This window comes from Rhineura floridana, chromosome 17, assembly GCF_030035675.1.
Source record: "Rhineura floridana isolate rRhiFlo1 chromosome 17, rRhiFlo1.hap2, whole genome shotgun sequence".
In the NCBI taxonomy this organism is placed as follows: domain Eukaryota; kingdom Metazoa; phylum Chordata; class Lepidosauria; order Squamata; family Rhineuridae; genus Rhineura; species Rhineura floridana.
In genome coordinates this window covers 11,944,170-11,964,151 of record NC_084496.1, presented here as the reverse complement: position 1 = coordinate 11,964,151, position 19,982 = coordinate 11,944,170, and the positions used below count along the sequence as shown (strand labels likewise).

Genomic DNA, 19,982 nt, shown 5'->3' with positions numbered 1-19,982 from the left:
TCGGCTCTCGCTCGGGAGTGTTTCAGGCGGGGAAGGAGGGAGAGTCTTGCGCCGAGCGCGGAGGGAGAAAGGCGGACGTGAGCGGGAGAAACCATGACGGGGAATGCGCGCTGTTCCGAGTGATGGTTCACGCCAGCCTTGCAAATGTGGGCACGGTGTGTGTGATGTGTACGATGTATACAATATGTGAGATATATAGTATGCATTAATGTGTGTGTAATATATATTCACACAGGTGTGTGTGTGTGTGGACATATATATGTGTGTGTGTATGATATATAATATATGTCACATATTTTGTACATATATGTGTGTGTAATGTCTATAATCACATGGTTTATACATATGTACCTTCAAGTTGATTACGATTTATGGCAACCCTATGAATCAGCGACCTCCAGTAGCATCTGTCATGAACCACCCTGTTCAGATCTTGTAAGTTCTGGTCTGTGGCTTCCTTTATGGAGTCAGTCCATCTCTTGTTTGGCCTTCCTCTTTTTCTGCTCCCTTCTGTTTTTTCCCAGCATTATTGTCTTTTCTAATGAATCATGTCTTCTCATTAGGTGTCCAAAGTATGATAACCTCAGTGTCATCATTTTAGCTTCTAGAGATAACTCTGGTTTAATATGTTGTAACACCCCATTATTTGTCCTTTTTGCGGTCCATGGTATCCGCAAAGCTCTCCTCCACCACATTTCAAATGAGTTTATTTTTCTCTTTACTTTTTTCCACTGTCCAAATTTCACATCTGTACATAGAGATCAGGAATATCATGGTCTGAATGATCCTGACATTAGTGTTCAGTGATACATCTTTGCATTTGAGGACCTTTTCTAGTTCTCTCATAGCTACTCTCTCCCCAGTCCTAGCCTTCTTCTAATTTCTTGACTGTTGTCTCCATTTTGGTTAATGACTGTGCCAAGGTATTGATAATCCTTGACAAGTTCAATGCCCTCATTGTCAACTTTAAAGTTACATAAATCCTCTGTTGTCATTACTTTAGTCTTCTTAACGTTCAGCTGTAGTCCTGCTTTTGTGCTTTCCTCTTTCACTTTCATCAGTATTTATTTCAAATCATTACTAGTTTCTGCTAGTAGTATCGTCTGCATATCTTAAATTGTTAATATTTCTCCCTCCAGTTTTCACACCTCCTCCATCTTCGTCCAATCCCAATTTCCGTATCATATGTTCTGAGTATAGATTAAACAAATAGGGTCTCACACCTTTCTAACTGGGAACCCTGTCTCACACCCTTTCCAACTGGGAACCAATCAGTTTCTCCACATTCTGTGCTTACAGTAGCCTCTTCTCCAGAGTATAGGTTGCGAATTAAGACAATCAGATGCTGTGGCTTGGGTAAGATGGATATAATAGGAACATGGAATGTGAGAAGCATGAAATAGGGAAAGAAATTGTCAAGCAGGAAATAGAACACAATGGAACAATGGCCTACAGACTGGAAGCGTTAAATATACATCCCAATTCCAAAGAAAGGGGATCCCAGGGAATGCAGTAATTATCGAACTGTTTCCTTAATATCCCATGGATATGTTAATATGCCATGCAAGTAAAGTAATACTCAAGATTCTACAACAAAGGCTCATATATGGAGTGAGAGATGCTAGATGTCCAAGCTGGATTTAGAAAGGGAAAAGGCACTATAGATCATATTGCAAATATACATTGGATAATGGAATGGACCAAGGAATTTCAGAAGAAAATCGCCCTGTGCTTTATTTGTAGTTGTTGCTATGTGCCTTTAAGTCGATTATGACTTACCTATAACATATCCATGTTCTTCAGATTCCATGTTCCTACTGTGTACGTTGTACAACTCTGGACTCTCCTTTCGCATCTGTGCACATCAGCCTCTGGGCTTCTTTTTAGCTTTGACCCGGTTGCATCATTAGTCACAGCACTACTTGTACTTGTCCATTGTTCTTCACCAGTAGCTTGCTAAGTGCCATCTGACCTGGGGGTCTCATCTTCCAGCACTATCTCATGTTGCATTTTGGATACTCTGTTCAAAGGGTGTTCATGGTAAGAGGTATTCAGAAGTGGTTTACCATTGCCTTCCTTTGAGTCTGAATGCATCTTGGTCTGATGTCTCAGCTTTGACCGTTCCACCTTGGGTGCACTTGCTAGGAGTCTAGCCTCTTGGTCTAGACTCTTGATGGCATTGCTCTCAGCTTCTTTGACACTCTCAAACTCCCTCACCGTGTTAAGGTGTGCATCCTAGAGGATATGTGTGTGTAATATATATATTCACACAGGTGTGTGTGCATGTATAGTGTATTATATATAATATATATCTCTTATACACATGTGTGTAATATATATAATAACATATTTTATACATATATGTGTGTGTAATATATACAATCACATATTTTATACATGTGTGTTACATAGATATATTTTACACAAGTATGTGTGTAGTGTGTGTGTGTGTGTGATACATATATGTGTATGCTGTATCTATTTCACTCACATATATTTTAGATATATGTGTGTGTCTGTAATATAGAGAGAGAGCATCTGCTTTGCATGCAGAAGGTCCCAGGTTCAGTCCTCAGCATCTCCAGGTAGGGCTGTGAGAGATCCCTGCCTGAAGCCGTGGAGAGCCACTGCCAGTCAGTGTAGACAATACTGAGCTAGATCTGACTCGGGATAAGGCAGTTCCTGTGTCTGTAATATATGTGTATAATACACATTATATATGGATGTGTGTACTTATATATATAATGTATGTGTGTTTTGTGTATTTAATATGTACATACACATATATACACTATATACATATATACGGTTTTTAAAGCATCACACAACATTTCAGACAAGCTTACTCTGGGTCCTTATTCAGACCCATTCATTTCAATGGGTCTGCTCTTAGTAGAACTAAGATTGGATGCAACCTGGTTATAATGTGTGCATGTACTGTTGTTAAATAAACAGATAATAAAATTAATTATGATAATTGTTATTAACCATTGATAATGATTATTTTTATTAGCATGGTAGTAGTCAGGGCATAGCTCAAGTGGTTGAGAGACACCTGCTTGAGTTTGCCATCCTATACTTGCTTACCTGAACTCAGTGGAACCTACTTCTGACAAAGCATCCATAGGATTGCACTGTGAAAATTTATTTATTTGATTTATATCCCGCTCTTCCTCCCAGCAGGAGCCCAGGGCGGCAAATGGTAATGACATTAACATATACATAATTTTGCTTTTTTAAAAACCAAAAGGGGAGGGGGGAAATAACCCCAACTCTCGTTCTTGGGGCTGAATGTTGCTTGACATGCATTTATTTTATTTATCCATCTATCTATCAAGAATTATATATTGCCTTTCTGCAGAATATTCAAGGCGGCTTACAATCCAGCAGGACCGACCCTACTATTAGGCAGAGTGAGGCAGCCACCTCAGGAAACAGATGATGAAGGACGGGGAGTGGGCTGAGTTGCGGGGCCTGTTCTTCACCTCCTAAACTAGCCTGTTGCCCTCAGATGTGGTGGAGGATGCTGCTGTCCTGTTGCCACTGTCAAAGAGAGTCACAGCCACACCATACATTTAGTTACTGTAAACCGCCCAGAGAGCTTCGGCTATGGGGTGGTATATAAATACAATCAGTCAATCAATCAGTAAAACATGTAGCTTCTCTCAAAAAATCATGGGACCTGTAGTTTACCCCTCACAGAGCTACAGTTCCTTAACAAACTACAGTTCCCAGGATTGTTTGGGGGAAGCCATGTGTTTTAAATGTGTGTTAAATGTGCTTTCAACGTATAGTGTGGATGTGACCTATGATTAAGCTCTTAGTCTGGTCAGGTTTTGTACATGGAAAGAGGGAAGTGCGATCTTGTCCTTTGTCTCAGGCAGCAAAATGTCTTGGGCGAGCCCTGCGATCTAGCTGAAAATACAGAAACAATCATTAACACACACACCCCAACAAAAACGATCTCATTAACATCAGAGAATACAGCCAACAACTTAAAATTATTTTTGTGTCAAGGTTTTGCATATTGGCTTAAAGCGAGCGTCTCTTTATGAGGGGCATCTGCCACATGTTGTATCTCATGGGGACTGTTGAAAGCCTTGATGCAATAACAGTAATATAAACCATCAAATAGAATGCATGAAGCTGCTTTGTAACTGAGCCAAACCATTGCTCCACCTGGTCCCTGATTCAGATCCCTGTTACCTGAAAGAGATTTCAGGGAGCAGGTGCTGGGAATGACCTCTGCCTTAAACCTTAGAGAGTCGTTACCAGTTAGAGTACTGGGCTAGATGAACCCAGTTGCCTGACTCAGCATCAGGTAGCTTCATATGCATGAAAGCTGCCCAGCCGTAGCTTACTGCGTTGACCTGCATAAAGCAGGGCTGTGGAGTCGGAGTTATGGAGTCGGAGTCGGAAGCAATTTTGGGTGGAGTCAGAGTCGGTAGAAATGTGCCGACTCCGGCTTCAAAATAAAAACTTTCATAGGAATTTAGGAAAGTTTTCTTGTTCAGAAATTTTAATCAAATAAATATATTTTATGTTCTACCAATCTAGCCTGATGATTCACGTGGTGGTGATGAAATCCCTTGTGCTACCATTTTACTACAGTAAATTTGTTATTACTAGTTAATATACATTTGCCATTTATGAAGGAGTCGGAGTCGGACAGTAGAAAAATAGAGGAGTCGGAGTCGAAGGTCTGGCATACCGACTCCACAGCCCTGGCATAAAGTCCCAGGTTCAATGCCTGACATCTCAAGTCAAAACAATGTCAGGCAGCAGGTGCTGAGAGCTGATGCCAGGTAGAGCAGAACAGGTAATACTAAGTTTGATGGACACAACATCAGGCTTCTTCATATGTGGGGGAGGGCCGTGTCTCAGTGGTAGAGCACCTGCTTCTGCATGCAGAAGGTCCCAGGTTCAAGGTCCCAGATGGGGCTGGGTAAAACTCCTATCTTGAACCCTGCAGAAATGCTGCCAGGCAGTACTGAGCTATATGGACCAACGGTCCAATTCTGTAAAGCAGCTTTCTATGTTTGCATGCTTATGGGCAGGTGCCATGGCTTCCGTAGGTAGATCCTTGGCATCTCCAGGTAAAGGGATCTTGAGCAGCAGGTGATGGGAAAAGCAGTTGCTCCAGACTTTGGGGAGGAACTGCGAGCCAGGATAGAGTGGGTGATACTGGGCTAGAGGTTCATCAGGGGATAAGGCAGAGTCATAAGCTTTATGGGAAATGACCATAGCTCCAGGGATTGGCATGAATAAGGCTCCAGGTTAAATCCCTGCCATTTCCTGTTAAAAGGATCTCTGGTAGGAGAGCTGGGAAAAACCCATCTCTTAAACCTTGCAGGCTGCTTCCAGTCAGAGTGGATTGACAGTGTGATCCCATATAAAGGCAGCTTATGCCATTATCAATTAAAGACCAAAGACACCCCTCATGAGAGAGACTGTGGTAGAAAACACTTCCAAATATATCCTCTTGCTTTACTTTAAGCTAATATGTCAGATCTTATTTGCTCGGTGCCATGAATGGATATTTCTCCTCTTTTCAAAACTATGATAGTGTATGCTAATATTACTGTTTCAAAATCAAGCAGTCCCATGGACTATCCTGTAGCATAGCTAACCCTGCCAGTTCTCATTCGTTTTAAGCCTATGTGTCGTATTTCTTTAAAACAATGTTCAAAAGTAGAGGTGGAAATAACGGGGGGGGTTATATGTTAAATGTAAATATGAATTTTATTGTTCTTCGAAGGCAAGCAGCTTGCCTGCGAACAGTTTCTCATTATTTGCCAAGGTGCTGGTGTGGGACAGGAATATTGTACTACTGTAGGCATGGAGATAGTGGGGCTTACTTCTGGGTAAACATGCATAGTATTATGCTGTGAATGTGCTTCAGTAAAACACACATACACATGTAGGCTAGCTTTCTTTCTGACATGCTAGTTTTCTGCGTGCAGGAATTTTATACCTGTTGAGGTTGATTGGGTTGTGTAAGAGCATTGAATTATGTGAGCCCCCACCTGAGGTCTGAAGCAGTACACTCCTCAGAACAGGTTTTCCTGCATATCTGTTCATGAGAACTAGCAACAGGCAAACATATTCTTTTTTAGATGTTACGTGCTTGCAGCAAACTCCAGGGTCGTTGTAAGGGCAGAAAGAAAGAGAAGATAATTTAATTATTTAAAAATTAATTATAATTTAATAATGAAATTAAGGGGATAAAATATGTATTTGTAACCAAAAAGTTTAAGTTGGCTCTTTGTTTAGAGAGAGGTTGTTTTCGTATTCCTTGCTCCCCCCCTTGCTTGGAGTTTTGAATATGGATAGGTAGGGGAATACTGTTTTAACTTGGACACACAACGTCGTTCACTAGTAGGAGCTGTGAAACCATCCGTGCAAAATTTGAGTCATAAAATGAAAACAGGATCTAACCATCGTGACCAAAGATCGTCAGGTTTATAAGCTTGGGTTCTATGTTCGTGTAATGTCCTGATGTTTTGAAATGCTTGTTGTCACTTTACTGTAGAGAAATATGCATCTACATTTTAATTCAAGGTGGAGCATACTCCCTAGGAGCATAAGGGCAGAATGAAATTTCAACTGGACCAGCCCTCACTGATTCTTTCCCCTCTTCTGTATTGGCTGCAGTACTGTCCTATATGTACAATTATTTGCTGTTTGACATTCCCACATTTGCAGAAACCCAACAGCTGGAATGTGTTGTGGTTATGGCTTTAAAACAGGTGTGGGGGACCTCATCATCCCAAATTGTCCCTTCTGTGCAACTTTCTGGGGGCCACATGTCAGTGGGGACAGGGCCAGAGGCAACAGTGCCTGGAGCAACTCTTGCTTTTGTGTAGTAGATTACATTCCAGCCATGCAAGAGTCAAAGGTGTGTCTACACACAAACACATACCTCCATCCTCAGGTCAGGCAAGCACTTAAGGAGGGTGAGTAACAAAAGCCAGTGATGTTTGTGGTCTGGGGAGAGGGGGTGTGGTCTGGGGAGAGGCTGTGGTCTGGGGAGAGGGGGTGTGGTCTGGCAAACCCCACGGGCTGAATAGAGAGGTCTGGAGTGCCATGATTGTCGCCCAGGTCAGAGGTTCCCCACCCGTTTTAAAATGTACAGCTGGCAGAAAACGTCTGAATTCTAACGTCTTTTCTTAGTGAACAATTCTTTAGAAATACATTTCTGGAGCAGCTTCCCGGTAGCATGATAAGCTGCTGGAACGAGAGCAGCTGTTGGATTGTATCGGAGACCAATTTGACATGTCACCAGGGAACTGGAGGGAATCATTCTACTGGTGCAACCAGCCATCCTCCTTGTTTCTCTGTAACATTTACCACTCATGTTTGTGCAGCTATATATAGAATAGTTAGTCTTAGATGCTTGTAGTTCAGCAAAGGAAATTCAGTTGTTATCCGTAGTGTGGATTTCTGCGGCTGGGATTTACAAGGTGATGCTGATTATGATTTTCAAGGCCACATGAGGGACCTTGACACTCAAGTCACACAGTTTGTTCACTTTTTGCACTCCAGACATAATGCATGCACATCCATTTCATAATCCTTTTTGAAATCCTCCCTTGGTTCCAGCAATTGGCTCAGCAGCACGAGAGGGGCACTCTTAAAAAAGGCAAGTCCAAATCCACCTTGCAGAAGAGCCTGCGTAGTTCTTTGGATTCTGGCTTCTATTTGCAACAACTGAGGTTGATTAGATTAGTTTATTTTGAATCAGCCTGGTATCCTCTGTCCCTTAAGGTGGGTAGGGCCAGCTTGCAGGATCTACTTGAGAAGGGCCGTAGCTCAGTGGCAGAGCATCTGCTTTGCATGCAGAAGGTCCCAGGTTCAATCCTGGCATCTCCGTTTATATACTTGCTATTGGGAGTCGAATGCTCTTGTCAACCTACTGCAAATGACCCAGAGATCTATCTTGCTTCTGCCTTTGTCTTTAAAATAGTGAAAGCTCTAACAATTACATTCAGGGTCTGCATTTTATAAGCTTTTTGAGTGATGCTGTTTGTACGCATGTGTAAGGCAGAAAGCCGTTTGGGCCAAAGAGTCATAGAAACTTGGCTGCAGTTTTTGATTCTGAAAGAATTGAAATACTTCAGGAGTTTGCGATTAAGTGAAAATTCATTTGCCAGTTGATATAATGAGATGTTGTTTTCTTTTAATATTACGCCTGTTACCTGCTGAAACAATTCTTGCTTGATTTGTTAAATGGATTCTAATGGGTTAATCTGAAGTTACATACTAATAAAGGCCATTGCTCTGAAGATAAAAGCATACGTTTGTTTCGTTTTGGGATATGGAGCAGCTCTATATTGAACAGGAAATGTCTTCTCGGCATTTATCTGTCACTGCGGAACCAAGTTTGCAGAGGCCAAGATTCTTCACTGGGGTGGATAGCATGTCACCGTGCCCTCTGCTGCCGTTGCTGATGCCTTTCTGGTCCGATGCAATTCGGAACATATTTTATTTTTTATTTATTATAATAATAATAATAAATAATAAAATTTAATTTCTTCGTCGCCTATCTGGCCAATGGCCACTCTAGGCGACTTACAAAATTATTAAAATACAATTAATAAAATACAGTAATACAATATAAAACAATAGATCTGCAACAACAATATTAAAACTGGGCAGGAGGCATTACAATTATATCAATTAACCCTCCCTGGATACCCCGAAGGCCTGCTGAAAAAGCCAGGTCTTTAAGGCTTTCCGAAATACATTTAGGGAAGAGGCATGCCGGAGATCTTGTGGGAGGGAGTTCCAAAGAGTGGGGGCTGCCACTGAGAATGCCCTCTCTCTTGTACCTGCCAATCTGGCTGTTTTTGTTGGCGGGATTGAGAGAAGGCCCTGTGTGGCCGATCTTGTCGGGCGGCATAATTGGTGGTGTTGAAGGCGCTCCGTGAGATAAACTGGGCCGAAACCGTATAGGGATTTAAAGGTCAATACCAACACCTTGAATTGGGCTCGGAAAACAACTGGAAGCCAGTGTAGGTCGAACAACACTGGTGTGATGTGATCTCGGCGGCGACTATTCGTAAGTAGTCGAGCCGCCGCATTTTGTATCAGTTGTAATTTCCGGACCGTTTTCAAGGGTAACCCCACGTAGAGCGCATTACAGTAGTCCAAACGAGAGGTGATCAGGGCGTGTACCACCAGTGGGAGCTGATGAACAGGAAGGTAGGGTTGCAGCCTTCGTATGAGGTGTAGTTGGTACCAGGCTGCCCGGCTCACTGCCGAAATCTGAGCCTCCATGGACAGCCTGGAATCAAACACAACCCCGAGGCTGCGGACCTGGTCCTTTAGGGGTAAGCTCACCCCATTGAACTTCAGGTCAATGTCACCCAACCTTCTCTTGTCCCCCACAAGTAGTACCTCGGTCTTATCAGGGTTCAACTTCAGCTTGTTCCTTCCCATCCATCCACTCACGGATTCCAGGCACTTGGACAAGGTCTCCACAGCCAACTCTGGTGAAGATTTAAACGAGAGATAGAGCTGAGTGTCATCCGCATATTGATGATACTGCAGCCCAAATCTCCTGATGATTGCTCCCAGCAGCTTCATATAGATGTTAAATAGCATGGGAGAGAGGATAGAGCCCTGTGGCACACCACAATTGAGAGGCCAAGGGTCTGATACCTCCTCCCCCAACGCTACCTGTTGCTACCTGTCGGAGAGAAAGGAATGGAACCACTGTAATACAGTGCCTCCAATTCCCAATCTCTCCAGGCGAAGCAGAAAGATACTGTGGTCGACAGTATCAAAAGCCGCTGAGAGATCGAGGAGGACAAGAAAGGTGGATTCTCCCCTATCTAATGCCCTCCTCAGATCATCAACCAGAGCGCCCAGGGCTGTTTCAGTTCCGTGACCAGTCCTGAAACCCGATTGGTATGGATCCAAATAATCCGTTTCATCCAAGTGTGCTGACAACTGGTTGGCCACCACTCGCTCAATGACCTTGCCCAGAAATGGTAGATTCGAAATTGGGCGGAAGTTATCGAACACTTGGGGATCCAAGGAGGGCTTCTTTAAGATGGGCTTTACAATTGCCTCCTTGAAGGCTGATGGCATCACACCCTCTTTCAAGGATGCGTTTACCACCGCTTTGATCCCCTCGCCCAATTTCTCTCTGCAGCTCACAAGGAGCCAAGAAGGGCAAGGAACAGTAATACAAGTGGTTGGCTTCACAGATGAAAGCACCTTGTCCACTTCCTCAGAAGGGAGAAGCCGAAACCGATCCCAATTTACCGGCTTGCAACTGGCCAACTCTGGTTCATCAACTGTGTCCACGGCACGCGGGATCGAGCTCCGTAAGTGTTCGATTTTATCAGCGAAGTGTTTTGCTAATAGGTCACAGGAGGCCTTTGACTGTTCCAAGGGTTCCTGAGCAACTGGACCGACCAGGCTTCGGACCACCTGGAACAGCCTCCTGGGACAACACTCCGCAGACGCAATAGAGGCAGCAAAGAAAGCCTTCTTTCCTACCTTTATTGCCACTTGGTAGGCAGCTACTGCTGCTCTAACCTGTGTCCGGACATCTTCGGAGCGGGATTTCTGCCACCGGCGCTCTAGTCGTCTCACCTCCTGTCTCAAGCTACGCAACCGCGGTGTATACCATGGAGCTAGCTGAGTTCTATTCAGGGGGAGAGGACGTTTCGGAGCCACCTGGTCTAATGCCCTGGTGATCCCCACATTCCACTCCTTCACCAGGGTTTCGACCGGGCGACCTTCAGCAGGTTCCAATTCCCCAAGCGCAGTCAGGAATCCATCCGGATCCATCAGGCGTCTGGGGCGGACCATTTTAATAGGTCCTTCACCCCTGCGGAGGGGGCATGGCAACGAGAAGTCCATATTTACCAGGTAGTGGTCTGACCATGACACAGGAGTGGCATGAATCACTCCCAACTTCAGACCACTTCTCTCCTCTCCCAGGACAAATACTAGGTCGAGAGCATGACCGGCTACATGGGTGGGCCCAGTATTACTTAGGTACAGTTCCCAGGAAGCCATGGTTTCCAGGAAATCCCGAGGGGCTCCTATGAGAGCGGCCTCGGCATGCACGTTAAAGTCACCCAGCACTACCAGCTCTGGGGACAATGCCCGTACAGCCGAGACCACCTCTAGCACCTCGGCCACGGAATCTGCCGTGCAGCGGGGTGGGTGGTACACCAGCAAGATCCCTAAACTGCCCTTCGGGCCCAACCTCCAGCGTCAATGACAGTGTTGCCATAAGTCTGTCCAGAAAACCATAGAGTTGGGACCCTGATACTGAAGGAGGATGTGGGAATGCTGAAGTTCCTAGGATGCAGTGGCAGCGCATCACCTTTGCATGCATAGCCATGGAATCCACTGGGTAGTAGATCTCTAGGCGGCCATCACTGGGCCTCAACTCCACGGACACAGCAACAACAGCCTTCACATAGTTGTCCTGCCTGGCTGCATATGTCTGCATTTAGGATATTTGTAGCCTGCTTTTCAACATATGTACAATTCCAGATCAGTTAACAATAGAATGTAGGTTGGCTGAGGAGATGTGAGTGACTCCCCTGTCCTCCTTCCCATCAGCTGTGGATGTCCAGACACAGCCATACATTTTTTCTACATAGCAGGTGTGGGGAATCTTTGACCCTCCAGACGCTGCTGAACTGCAACTCCCATCAGTCAGAAGCAAGCAAGGGAAGATGGGAGTTTTAGTTCAGCAACATCTGGCGAACCAAAGGTTCCCCACACCTGCTATGTAGGGAGTGATATACAGATGGCATTAATGTCTGAAACTTACTTATCTTGATTGTGTGTATATGTTTGAGAAATTGGTTTTTTTTAGAAGACTGGATTTAATTTGCCACCCAGTCCTGATCATCCTAATCAGTGTGGCTGATGGGGTGGGGGGACTTCAAACCTCTTCTGGTCCAAATGGATTCCTTCATTTTAGGGCATTTCCTCCTACAAGGAAACTGGTGTGTTCAAAACTGCTTACAGTTTCCACAGCACTTGGCTGTCTCATAAAAATAATGCTTTGATGCCATGGCTTGATATCTCCTTTGTTATACCTGTTCTTCCTGATAGTTCTTGCTGAAAATACGGATCTTATAACAAACAGCTCTGTGTAACAAGGAAGTAGAAGCAAGTATAATAAAATATGAGTACATTTGTAAATATTTTTTAAAAACTGAAACACATTGTTTTAGTGTGTGTATGAAGGAGAATTGTACTTATTTTTTTTTAAAAATCAGGACCTTGTGGTAATAACAGAAATGACAAAAGGAGTCTCAAGCCATGGCATCAAAGCATTTTGTAATAATAATAAAAAAATTAGCTAGCTCTTGTGGAGGAATTAGCGTGAAACTCATGTGTTGATCATCATGGGTAACAATCACACACATGTATTTTCTTTTCACGTGTGTGTGTATACCGGGTTGTATCCAACTAAGCTTTATTCAGAGTAGACCCATTGAAATTAATGGACCTAAATCATGTTCATTAATTTCAGTGGGTCTGTTCTGAGTAGGGCTAGCATTGGATATACAATCCACACACATTGACACACAGAGACTTTATTTCATACATTTAAAGCGCATGACTTCTCACAAAGAATCCTGGGAACTGTAGTTTGTTAAGGGTGCTAGAAATTGTAGCTCTGTGAGAGGGTGGACTACAGTTCCCAAGACTCTTTGGGGAAGTCATGTGCTTTAAATGTATGATGTGTACACAGCCAGAGGGAGAAACTTTTCATTGCAACTGTAAAGTACACCTGGGTGCCATTATCTATATGCAGATTGCATGCTAATTCATACATGGAAGAGCTTTCTGGGTCAAATGTTCTAATAAGTGAAACACTGTTGTGAATCTAGAGCAAAATGTGCCTGACTAGATTGCAAACCATCTAGCTGGTGTCTTAATGGCCTTCCCAACATGGGAGAAAGGGCGTTCAAACAGCAGAGCAGAGATTTGTGTGGATTTGGTGGGTGAAACGAAAGAAGAGGGAGTGCATTGCTACTTTCACATATCTACCATAAAGGAACACATTTGGCTGTAGAAAAAACTTTATGGGATGGTGAGTGAAAGCTGAAGGTTTAGGAGGAGGAATGAGGAGGGGTGAGTGTAGGAATATGTTGCTCTTTGGATTCTTAGAGCTGCTGCTATGCTATTTATTTGTATTTTTATCCCATCCTTCCTCCAAGAGCTCAAAACAGCATGCACAGCTCTCTCCCAATGACCTTGTGAGGCAGGTTAAGCTGAGAGAGAGTGACTGGCCCACAGTCATCCAGTGAGCTTCTTTCTTCCTAATCCCAACCCTAATTTTACGTTTTTATTTTTTGTATTATTTTGAATTTTAAATATGTATATGTTTTGCTGATTATGTATCTTGTCTTGATTTATTGGGTCTGTGACCATGTAATAATAAACTGAACTGAGCAATGGTACTACCAAAATGTTTTCATGGATGGCAGTGTAAAAAGGTGTGGTTGATGGTACAACCTTATTGCATCTTGACTCAGAACTAAATTTTACTGTGTTTGATGGAGCTTACTTGCAGTTCCTGCAACCTTAGGGTGTGCGTGTAAGTATATATATCTGTAAATATACATTTTGTAGCACACTTGAGTCTGGTTGGCCGTGGTTAAAAAGAAGCCTGGACTAGATGGACCTTGGTCTGATCCAGAGCTTGGAAAAGATACTTTTTTGAACTACAACTCCCATCAGCCCCAGCCAGCACTGGCTGGGGCTGATAGGAGTTGTAGTTCAAAAAAGTATCTTTTCCAAGCTCTGGTCTGATCCAGCAGGACTTTTCTTGTGCTCTTTGATCAGTTGTCTGTGTCTGAGTCCAGTGATCTGTTCCAGGTGCTGGACATATGATCACACAAGTTCTTCATTTCAATGGAAGGCATTGATCTGCATATGGCTTGGCTTGCTCAGTGGAAATGGGAACCCCAGAAGTTCAGTAGCTCCAAGTTAATCGATTATCTGGTTCTAGTTTGAAACTGAACCCACAACAAATCATTCCCACATCAGTAATTGATTGTTAGATGGGGAGGAGCACTTGCAAGCAGAGAGAATTTGACTTGGCTCCTTAGGGAACTCAACTTTGAGTTCCTTGGTAATAGATGCATACAGACCACTGGGCATAAAATTCCTAGATCTTTTGCAACCAAGCAGTGCTTTGCAGCCTCTGTGAAATGCTGTCTGCTTGCTGTCATTTTTAAAAACTAGATTAAATCGTTGAAGCCAATGAAGTAGGAAGAAACTTGCCGCAGTATCAGTCCTATGAGGAAAGAGGAAGTGTGCCATTTCAAGCTGATGTCTAGTTTCTCGATAGGCTTATCTGATGTGTATATTATGATTGTTGACTCTGCTATGCCTTTTTGAGTATGTGCAAAGGTTGTGATTACAGGTTCACTGTCAAGCATCTCAGGTATTGCCTGCTAATTTAAGGTGTACACAATAATTAGGTGAATGCGTTACCATAGCTTCGTTTTTAACTTCTCTGTGCAACCATTTTCACTTTGGGCCCATTTTCCTTACAATGCAACACAACAGAGGTTCCCAGCAGGACTGTGGAGTCGGTATGCCAGACCTTCGACTCCGACTCCTCTATTTTTCTACTGTCCGACTCCTTCATAAATGACAAATGTATATTAACTAGTAATAACAAATTTACTGTAGTAAAATGGTAGCACAAGGCATTTCATCACCACCACGTGAATCCAGAGCTTGGAAAAGTTACTTTTTTGAACTACAACTCCCATCAGCCCCAGGGATTGGGCTCGTGGGAGCTGTAGTTCAAAAAAGTACCTTTTCCAAGCATCACGTGGTGGTGATGAAATGCCTTGTGCCACCATTTTACTACAGTAAATTTGTTATTACTAGTTAATATACATTTGCCATTTATGAAGGAGTCGGAGTCGGTACATTTCTACCGACTCCGACTCCACCCAAAATTGCTTCTGACTCCACAGCCCTGGTTCCCAGACTGTGGTTAGTGAGCTTCATTCAGGTGGTCTGTGGTGTGTCTGTAAAAATACAATTAGAAATGGTACAGCTTCTAGCACAGTGCATTACAATTGCATTACAAAAGCTGAAAAATTATTAAGATGGTCCACCAAGACCCTTGGCAATTTTCAAATGCTCTGTGGGAGGGGGGGAAAGGTTGGGAATCACTGCAATACAATATTGTAGAACACTTTTTTCCATTTTGGATATTTTCTTATCTGGAGCCTCAGGCTATGTAACGTGCTTAAGATGCTTGGAGCCAATTTGTACGATATGAATTGGCCCTGTGTGAATATCCATTCCTGCAAGTTGTTTGCTCACATGACGTTGGAGAGAGGATTATGGGAGATGGCGACAGTAGCTTCTATAACTAAGCATGGAGAACCAGTGACCCTCCAGATGTTGTATGACTCCCAACTCTCATCAGCCCCGATCTGCATAGCCAGTCGTTGGGGACAGTTGGGAGTTGTAGCCCAGAAACATCTGGAGGGCCACAGATTTCCCATCCCTGTGCTGTGGGCAAAAGGTTTTCTGATCCCCCTTGCGCGTGGCAGCTGTTGCTGCATCTTCTGTGAGCGAGCTTCTTTGATAGTGCTCTGCTTGTGCAAGTAGACCACTTACACGAGCAGATAATGGACATTCATCGTCTTAATGGATATTGTAGCTCAGTGGTGGAGCACATACTTTGCTTGCAAAAAGTTCCAGAATCAAGCAGCAGTATTTCCAGGTAAGGTTGGGAAAAGATGCTTGCTTGAAACCCACTGCCAGTCAAGAGTAGATTATACTGAGCTAGATGGACCACCGTTCTGACTCTGCAGAAGGCAACTTCCTATGGGGAGGAGAACCAGTCACTAAAGAAAAAGGTTTTGGATATGTAGGCTTGAGCTTTTCAACCTTCTGGAGGACAAAAGTGCCTGAGTCAGCCACCAAGGCATGTAATTCTGGGAAGTGGCTGAGCTACTGTGACTCTGGCCTTGTTCAGATGTAATAGGAAGTCATGGTTGACTGTTCTGAGAACCTGCCATGGCTCAGGCATCCCTCCATCTCACACAAGGGGAGGAAATTAATCCTTTTACGAGACATTTCTCAGAACATTTCTGCAATTAGTACCATCAGCTTGATTTATACCATGTTGGCTAACATGGATATTAATTGTTTTTAATAACAGATGGTCGATCCTACCTTAGCAGAAATGGGAAAGAATCTTAATGAGGCCATGAAGATGCTTGAAGACAATCAAAGGTACCTTGAACAGCCTTGAAGAACGCTCAGGAGTGTTAAAAGGATACTGCTGTTGATAAGTTTTCTGCTCAGTCTGACAGAGCCTATTGTTGTAGTTGCTAAAACAAAACCACCAGTTGGTTCCTCTTTTTCATTTTGTAATGAACAATGAACTATTAGATCTGCCCTGTCAAAGGCTAGAAGACCAAGGAATGTGCAGCTAGTGTTTGTTGAAGAACAGCAATCCCACTTCCCTGACCCTAGATTTGGGAGAGTGGAGAGTAAGATTGGTTTTGCCTTCCTGAAACGTAACACAGCCTGAAAGCGGGTTCATACAGTGGGTGAATTTTCATTGGGACAGCAATGTGGGAGCAAAAGGTTAAAAAAAATTACCTCCCCATGGTCCTGATCCTTCCCTCCACATCTGCTACATCATGTTTATAAAAGAGGCATGCAACAGCAAAGTGTTTAGCATCTCACGTAGTTTGGCCCTGCATGACAACCATTGAGAACTAACGCAGCCTCATCTGCACATCTCTGGGCTGGGTTTTGTGTCTTGGTGGGACACAAGAGCTGGTGTGGCAAACCTTTGGCTCTCCAGATGTTTCTGAATTCAGTTCCTATCATCCCTGGCCATTCACCATGCTTGCTGGGGCTGATGGGAGTTGTCATTCAGCAACATCTGGAGGACCAAACGTTCCCCACTCATGCGCTAAAATGTGAAAGAACTAGAGATGTGAAGACCTGAAAAAAAACCCAGAAAAAAACCATTTTTTCCCCTAAGGCTTTTTAATTTTTTGCTTTTCTGAAAAACTGAAAAGATAAAAAGGAGAGGGAAGCAAAAAAATGTGCTTTTCCCCCCGGGTCTTCACATGTCTAGAAAGAACACTGCCAGCTGGCCAAGACAAAATGTCCATCACATGGGGAGGCAGGGTTAGGTTGCTTTACAAATACAACTAGTCTTGGGTTTCCCCTTAAGTGTTCCCTTAACTTGTCCGGAGACAGAATAGGAGTTCCATATCCTTTTGCAGGTTATCTTTCCGGTTTTATCATTGTGAGAAGAAGATTCTGGTCCTTCGGGGAACGGGAGGAATAATTAAATTGGCCCCTGTTGTAACCTCTAGAATGGAAGCATTCAAGAGAATAGGAGTGAGCTATCTGGAGGTCTTGCAACCTTCGGTTTAAATGTTTTCTGCTCGCATTTTAGAAAGGACATCTGCAAACTGTCCAGAGGCAGAGTTGTGTTTTCTGTTCAAAAATTACTTTTGTAAGGTAAATGATCTGCTGGCAAATAAACAATATATGATCATTTGAAATGCCTGGTTTAGTAATTCTTAAAAGCTGTTTTTAACCTTTGATGACCAGCAGAGCAAATCAGGTTTGATGCTTCGAAAGAAATTGAACTTGAGGGTTCTTTCCGTTTGAAATCAAGTTGAAACTTTTGCGCTGCTTAACCAATGTCAAGATATAAACAGCTGACACCATTTTATGTTCCAACTAGGAAAGTGGAGGAAGAAAACGAGAAGAAGTATATCAGGAAAGATATTCCTGGACCTCTTCAAGGCAGGTGAGTGACATGATCATGTATCATGATTTTTTCCCCTTGCATTTCTTTCTCCCACAAGGCCTTGGTCCTTAAAGCACCTGGGAATCAAATTCAGATCTTGGTTGTAGAGAGACGGCAACGCTGTTAGTGGAGCACGTGCTTTGCCTGCACAGGGTCCCAGGTTCAATTCCTGGCATTTCCACATCTCAGGCAGTAGGGTTGAGGGAGCGGGGAAACCCATCTTGGTGAGTCGCTGGCAGACAGCAGTAGCTGCCCAAATGGACCATGGTCTGTATAAGGCGGCTACATATATCCAGTATTCGGTCTGCCAGGACTGCACTTAACCAGGGGGTTCTTACTCAGTTGATTATGCTGGTTGAGTATCAGAAGCAGGGAGGCTAGTCCCTTGTCTCTGTAGCAGCAGTGAAATAGACCAACTCTTGTTCCTTGTGTTTTGGTGCTTTGGGCAATGTCTCCAATCAGTCATTTAATCTGTTTGCCCATCTACCTGGCAATAATGCCTTGCGCAAATTAGCAGCTTCAGTAGATTGTGCTTCTTGTGGGTTTTTTCTCAGTGAGTCAGAGGTGGAGGAAAATTAATCCAAACCAAATGGACTGCCTTCAAGTCGATCCCGATTTATGGCGGCCCTATAAATAGGGTTTTCGTGGTAAGCGGTATTCAGAGGTGGTTTACCATTGCCTTCCTCTGAGGCTGACTGGCCCAAGGTCACCCAGTGAGCTTCATGGCTGTGTGGGGATTTGAACTCTGGTCTCCCATGTCGTAGTCCAACACTCTAACCCAGCCTTTCCCAACCAGTGTGCCTCCAGATGTTGTTGGACCACAACTCCCATCTTCCTGACCATTGGCAATGCTGGCTGAGGCTGATGGGAGTTGTGGTCCAACAACATCTGGAAGCACACTGGTTGGGAAAGGCTGCTCTAACCACTACATCACAAATAACCATTGATGATTTATTTTTTCAAGTCCTTAGAATGTTTTTACGTTGCGTTACTAAATGACTATTAATCCACATGATTATTTCAGAGTGTACAGTGCCATGTGCTGCATTTCTAGACCAGATACTTAAAGCCACTCAACAAATTACAAAAAACTATAGTGATGCAAAGGGCCTGATTTATGCTTTCTTTGTTTCTCTCTCTAGTGGACAAGATATGGTGAGCATTCTCCAGTTAGTTCAGAACCTCATGCATGGAAACGAGGAGGAGGAATCAATGCAGTCTTACCGGTAAACAACTTTTGCATTCTACTGTTTGCAAAAAGGTTGTCTTATGCCTCATGCTGGAGTGAAAAGTGACAGTACATGCAGTTACGTTCCTCCATGTGCCACATCGCATGTACAACCTCTTGAACAAGTGGATATATAAGAGCAGTTTACCTATTATAGCACTGCATGAGTTCTTATGTGAGTGTTTATGGAAAGATGCTATAGGGGCTGTTTTACTTTCCACCCCAGTTCTTGGAATTAAAAACGGTGGTTGTTCTTATGTTTTTCTCTTTCATGCAAAGGTAACTGTAAAACAGGTGTGGGGAACCTTTAGCCCTCCAGTTGTAGCTGAACTACACTTCGTATCATTCCTGGCCATTGGCCTTGCTTGCTGGGGCTGATGGGAGTTGTAGTTCAAACGCCCATCAGCCCCAGCAAGCAAGGCCAATGGCCAGGAATGATACGAAGTGTAGTTCAACAACAGCTGGAGGGCCAAAGGTTCCCCACACCTACTGCCATACATTCACATTTGTAACTTCTTTGAACCTATTCTTCAGCACAAGAGGGCTTACGTATGAAAGGCTTTGTATATTCCTGATACAAGAGATGTTTCGTTAAAGCAACATAATTGGAAACCAATTTGTTTAGTCTCTCTCTCTCTCTCCCCCCCTCCCAAAGAGCTCTGTGCTTTGCTGCATTACATTATTAATGGCAATTAGATGCCGTGTGAAATATTTTCTACTTTGGGAACCCCATTTCTTCAAATTTCCCATATCCAAAACAATACTCCTGTCTGAAAGCCGTTGCTCATGATTGCGAGGGGGCGAATGCAGTGGTGTTCTCCCAGAGGTGGCGATGCTGTAATCGGCAGGACAGGGATGAGGTTGAGGGAGCTCCAAACCTTCAGGGCTGCCGCTGCCAACAAGGCACTCCCCTGACTTCACTGTGGCTGACTCGCCTCGCCTCATCCCTGT

General features: G+C 43.7%; 1 protein-coding gene across 4 annotated transcripts in view; it reads left to right on the top strand.

The window, feature by feature from the left end:
• Positions 1–19,982, top strand: part of PDXDC1 (pyridoxal dependent decarboxylase domain containing 1) — a 51,425-nt gene that overhangs the window by 321 nt on the left and 31,122 nt on the right. For 2 of the 4 annotated variants that reach the window (XM_061599301.1, XM_061599300.1), the window contains exons 2-4: positions 16,184–16,257; positions 17,738–17,803; positions 18,946–19,029. In XM_061599301.1, the coding sequence (XP_061455285.1) occupies positions 16,184–16,257; positions 17,738–17,803; positions 18,946–19,029 (224 nt within the window). Of the gene's footprint in view, positions 1–10; positions 156–16,183; positions 16,258–17,737; positions 17,804–18,945; positions 19,030–19,982 lie in introns of those variants that run through there. The other 2 variants (XM_061599299.1, XM_061599298.1) reach the window with 2 other exon arrangements.